The 6,100-nt window shown below is 38.9% G+C and overlaps 1 protein-coding gene across 1 annotated transcript in view; it reads right to left on the bottom strand.

Annotated features, from left to right (window-relative positions):
* Positions 1–595: 595 nt before the first annotated feature.
* The window catches only part of NDC80 (NDC80 kinetochore complex component), a 53,337-nt gene continuing 47,832 nt past the window's right edge, over positions 596–6,100 (bottom strand). The window contains exon 17 of the mRNA XM_079943106.1: positions 596–1,269. Within this exon, the coding sequence (XP_079799232.1) occupies positions 1,132–1,269 (138 nt within the window). The 3' untranslated portion in view covers positions 596–1,131. The remainder of the gene's footprint in view (positions 1,270–6,100) is intronic.

Below are 6,100 nucleotides of genomic sequence, written 5' to 3'. Positions count from 1 at the left end.
AATTATCTCCCAGCAACGACCTGTCTTTGTTTCCACGCTGTCAGGCTGAATGCCCTCTCTTCATAAAATGTTGCTGGAATCCCGTTCTGTATATTGCTTACGTTTCATTTTACCATGTTCTTCATTCTGACTTATATTAGAGTTGGAATAAAGTTAAAAGAATAGAAAATTCAACTGGAGGCAGATTTTAGTTCAATTTAAGGAGGACCTTCCTAACAACTTAGACCTGGCTAAAAATCCCACTTTCTAATATGACTCCCTCACCATCCAGAACATTCATGTTTCAGGGCTCCTGCGGCTGTACTCAGGATTGAGCGCAGGTTCAAGAAGCTCAGGGTGGCTTCTACCACTAAGACGCATGACATGAGTAAATCAGAACTTCTCTAGGAATATATTTTCATCTCTAAAATGAGGGGGTTAAACAAGATTATTTCTTCTGATTCTCACATTCCATATTCTTCTACTTACTTCAGAGTAAAGATGGCATGAAGCCAGAAAGAACTTTAGCTTCTTAGCTCTGGATAAGGAGTGGGTCTCTGTGTCCAAAGTGATTAGGAAAGTTTTTTAGTCAGTCAGTGCCAACCTTTGTATGGTTTATCCCAGGGATTGGCAAACTTTCTGTAAAGGGCCAGATAGTACACATTTTTGGCTTTTCAGGCCACATGATCTCTGTCGCACACACTTAACTCTGCTCTTGTAATGGGAAAGCAGTCATAGATGGTATGTAAGTGAATGGGTGTGATTAGATTTGGCCCACAGTTAGTTTGCTGACTCCTGGTTTAATTCAAAATACCTATTTTTCTAACTATCTCAAGTTAGGCAGAGAGATCATGGGAAAAACACACTTTATTGATGTAAGTTTATTAACTACAGGTACATAATATAATTGGTCTTTCATAACTAAAAGATAACAGTCCAACCAGTTATCATAATTTCAGGTTATACATACCTTAAGTTAATGAACTAGATTTATAAAAGATATAAAAATATTTCACGGGCTTGGGAAGATGTGGTCATGAGACTTCATTGTAAGGAGGGATATAGGATATGCTAAGAGATTTTTCAAACCTACAAAGGACATTTCAAAATTTCCACTGTTAATAAAGTTCTCGCTTAATCAACATTTTATCTTCATTCATCAGAAGCCTTAAGCAGAGCAGCTTTCTTCTTATACTTGTCTCCAATCTCTCTAATATTGTCCAAGAGATCTTCAGACGTGTATTCTTCATACTCTCTATCAGCTTTAGCAATCTGCTCCTCAAGATGTTTCTAGTGGAAACAATTAACAATTGTTAATGTAAAAACATTAATTTCTTTTAAAGTGTTTAATTGTGAAATCTACAAATAAGAGTATAACATTTGTAAGAAGAGGAATAAAAAGAATACTCTTGCATCCACCTAGCAGGCTCCTTTTGTGCCCTTTCCTAATCTTATACCCTCTTTTCTCCCAGACACAACTATTCTCCTGAAAGGTACTTTTCTTTATACTTTTACTACACACACACAGATTAAATATATAAACGATATACTAGTTTAGTGGTACCTGGTTTTAACCTTCATGTTTACTGAACAATATTAAATGTAATGTATTATGACTTGGTTTTTTTTCCACACAGAATTTTGAGATTCATTCATGTTAATGCATATAGCTATAGTTTATTCATATACTGCTATATAACATTCTGTTGAATGAATATACCAACATTTACTTATCCATTTTACTGTTAATGAATTTTTGTTTGTTCCCAGGTGTGGTAGGCTGACTCCTCAAAGGTGTCCATGTCCTGATCACAAGAACCTGTGAATATGCTATCTTACATGGTAAATGGAACTTTGAAGATGTGACTGAGTAACGGATTTTGAGAAAAGGAGATTATTCTGCATTATCCTGGTGCGTCCAATGTACAACGGTCTTTGTAAGAGGGAATCGGCAGTGTGGGAGTCAGAGAGAGAAGACATAAGGACAAAAGAGAGCTCAGAAAGGACAGACGATGCTGTGTTGCTGGCTTTGAAGATGGAGGAAGAGGCTGCAACCCAAGGAGTGCAGGTGACCTCTGGAAGGTGGAAAAGGCAAGGAACTGGATTCCTCCCTAGACCCTCTAGAAGGAGTACAACCCGGAGGGACCATTTTAGACTTCTGACCTCCAGAAATGTAATCACTCAAATCATTTTCTGGTCTGTGGTTCAGATGAACAATACTTGTTAAAAAAGGATCCATGAAAGGTTATAGAGCCACTAAGTGGTTGAACTAGGAAGAAGTGGGTAGAACCTAGGTTTTCTGACCTAGTATTTATTCCAGGATGCTTTTCTTAGTTCTTACCACTAAGCAGAGAAAGTACTGGCAAGCAAGCAGCAGTTCATGTCATTCAGGAGAGATGAGGGGATATAAGATCAAATGTTCTGTTTTCAAATAAATGAAAGCCTATTAATGTGATATTATGAGTTTTTTTTCCCCTTAAACAATTCACAACTGGGAATACATTATCTCCTAATAAATTACCAAGGAATTTTAGATTTAGCAATTTATTTTAGTTTTGGGGCTCTGTACAGCAGGTTAGAGGAATAGTTTTATTGTTAAACTTCCAAGCTATGTGAAAGGTGGAGCTAAGGGAGACTTCATGTTTCTGAAATACTATTTTCTGTGTTTATACGAAATTAACAGAAAGGAATGTTAAAAAGAAACAACTGGGACTTCCCTGGTGGCGCATTGGTTAAGAATCCGCCTGCCAATGCAGGGGACACAGGTTCATTCCCTGGTCCGGGAAGATCCCACATGCTGCGGAGCAACTAAGTCTGTGTGCCATGAATACTGAGCCTGTGCTACGCAACAAGAGAAGCCACTGCAATGAGAAGCCCGCGCACCGCAATGAAGAGTAGCCCCCGCTCGCTGCAACTAGAGAAAGCCCGCACAGCAACGAAGACCCAACACAGCCAAAAATAAAATCAATAAATAAAAAGTCCATAAATATATTAAAAAAAACTTATAAAAAAACAAACAAACAACAGGCTATAAATGGATTCACTTGAGCTAAGCCTATGTCACTAAAAGGGACTTAATACCTAACCTAATTGCAGTTTCAACCTTCCCCAGGAACGTAATCTTTACTGGTCCTTTTGGAATTTCTTGGTCAGCATCAGTGAGGTAATCTGCCCAATAACAACCTTGTATCCCATAAAGGGAGGTGACCTTGCCATCTTGCCTGAAATAATCCTTTTTAAATTTATGACTTCTTTGTCCCCCCCACCCCCTACCCTGCCTTTAAAAACCTTTTCTTTTCTGTAGCTCCTTGGAGCTCCTTTCTATTTGCTAGAGAGGATGCTGCCCGAAACATGAATCACTGAGCAAAGCCAATTTGATCTTCAGATTTACTCAGTTGAATTTTTCTAACAGTTTTGGTTGCAGCAACGAGATCCGAAGTGAACTTCTGATAGGGTCTCAGGAACAATGAGAAATGCAGGTGTGGTACCCATGAAGCCTTTGGTTCATTGTCTTTCTCACTGTTTCTGAGGGCCGTGGGTAAGTTCCTCTCAGTTCTGAACTCTGCTCTATTTGTGTCAAGGCTCCAGATATAATTGGCTTTCCACACGTTTCCTATTTGACTGGAAACTCCAGCCCTTGATTCTGCCCCAAGAATCTATTCACATGGGAACTGTTAGTGGCAGTTCCAAGTTCCCATCTATGTGGAGCCCCTGTCTGCAATCCCATTTGTTGAGGTTTGCTGGCTCAATCCTTTTCCCACCCCCCAGGTGACACACTGGAAACTGGTGTTACCAGCTGGAGTAGGACACGGTCCAACTTAAGAACCAACTGGGTCTGGAATCGGACTGGGTCTGATTTAGGTGGACTGGGTCCAGTGTGAGGCCTCAGATGAATAAAATTTTGTTTTAAGCAAAGGCTATTACTTATAATGGTGATCTTGGAAGAACTTCCCCCCCCAAAAAAAACACCCCTACAAAAACAAATTAAAAACCCAAACAAAATACCCCTCAAAACTTAAACTAACAGGGCTTCCCTGGTGGCGCAGTGGTTGAGAGTCTGCCTGCCGATGCAGGGGATATGGGTTCTGCCCCGGTCCAGGAGGATCTCACATGCCGCAGAGCGACTAGGCCCGTGAGCCATGGCCACTGAGTCTGCGCGTCCGGAGCCTGTGCTCCGCAATGGGAGAGGCCACAACAGTGAGAGGTCCACGTACCGCAAAACAAAAACAAAAACAAAAACAAAAAAACCCTTAAACTAACAAATAAAAAACCAAATAAATAGAAATAAAAATAAGATCCTTAAAATCAAAAGAGTTAAGTACACTACCTTCAGACATACCTGCTTATGGTCTCAGAAGCTATAAATATCTACAAAGATGGCCAAAATTTTACTAAAGACAACTTGGAATTTTGTGTCTTGAGGACTTGGCTTGGTAACCATCAGATTGCGAGCCCCAAAATATGGTCTGCCTGACAGAAGTGTGTGCTGAACTGCATTTGTGGCCAGGGTCCTACCAAACTGCCACCAGCCCTCGGGGAAAGTACAGTGGCCATCATGAGGAAAGTTCCAATTAGATAGATAATTTAAGAAGTGCACCTAAAAAGTACACAAAAGCCTCTAAAAAGCTTCAAAATTGCAAAATAGTTCATTGAAAGGTTTGTTACAAAAGGCTAACGAAAAAGACATAAAAGGCACCTAAAACAAAAGACTAGAAGACTGACATAACTCCTGCTGCTGTCCTTTATCCTCCTTTACTTGAGTATTCATTTAGTAATCCTCTCTCTTTCTACTCTGAAGAGACTTACAAAACCATAAACAGAAGTAGCCAAGTGAATGGCCCTACAGATTCAACCATATCTGCCTTCAAGAGAGGGCCTCCATATGGGCCCCTCCCAGAGCTGACAGAAGTCAGGGATTTTCTGGTAAACTGCTATATTATTTCCTTGAACAGCCAAGGGAAATGAAAATACTTTAAACCCCCACTCGGAGTCTGCAGATGAGATCCTGGGAAAACCGGCAGAAGCTTCCTAAGGGTAAGAATTCTTACTATAGTCAGATCTCCTGGACCTCTGTCTGTAGTACTCAGTAGAGAGAGGAATATAAAATATCTTTTGCACCATTTTTGGGGATGCCTCTTAATTACAAAATTAATATACAGAAATCTATTGCATTTCTATACACTAATAATGAACTAACACAAAGAGAAATTTGGGAAACAATCCCATTTACCATTGCATTAAAAAGAATAAAATAGCTAGGAATAAACCTACTTAAGGAGGTAAAAGACCTATACTCAGAAAACTATTAGACACTGATGAAAGAAACTGAAGATGACACAAATAGTTGGAAAGATATACCATTTTCTTGGATTAGAAGAATATTGTTAAAATGACCATATTACCCAAGGCAATCTACAGATTCAATGCAATCCCTATCAGATTATCAATTGCATTTTTCATAGACCTAGAACAAATAATTTAAAAATTTGTACAGAAACACAAAAGACCTCAAATAGCCAAAAAAAACCTTGAGAAAGAACAGAGCTGTAAGTATCATGTTCCCTGACATCAGATTACACTACAAAGATACAGTAATCAAAACAGTATGGTACTAGCACAAGAACAGACACATAGATCAATGGAACAGATAGACAGCCCAGAAATAAACCCATGTACTTATGGGCAATTAATCTATGACAAAGGAAGTAAGAATATAGATTGGAGAAAAGATGGTCTCTTCATTAAGTGGTGCTGGGAAAACTGGGCAGCTACATGTAAAAGAATGATATTAGAACATTTTAACACCATATATTCAATACAAAAACAAACTCAAAATGGGATTAAAGACCTAAATGCATGACTGGAAACCATAAAACTCCTAGAAGAAAACATAACCAGTACACTCTTTGACACTGGTCTTAGTAATATTTAGAATATAAAATAGACATTTACACACATAGAATATAAAAAAGACATTTACACACACACACACACACACACACACACACACACACACACACACAACAGAATATAGAAAGAAAATCAGGCATGGCTTTCTGGACATAAGAGAAACGATTTTTGGCCAAAGTCATTTTGTGATCTAAGCCTGGCCTCAGTGCTT

The sequence above is a fragment of the Stenella coeruleoalba genome (genome assembly GCF_951394435.1).
Source record: "Stenella coeruleoalba genome assembly, chromosome: 14".
NCBI classification, from domain to species: Eukaryota; Metazoa; Chordata; class Mammalia; order Artiodactyla; family Delphinidae; genus Stenella; species Stenella coeruleoalba.
Note: the sequence above shows the minus strand (reverse complement) of the source record. Positions and strands in the feature narration are given on the sequence as shown.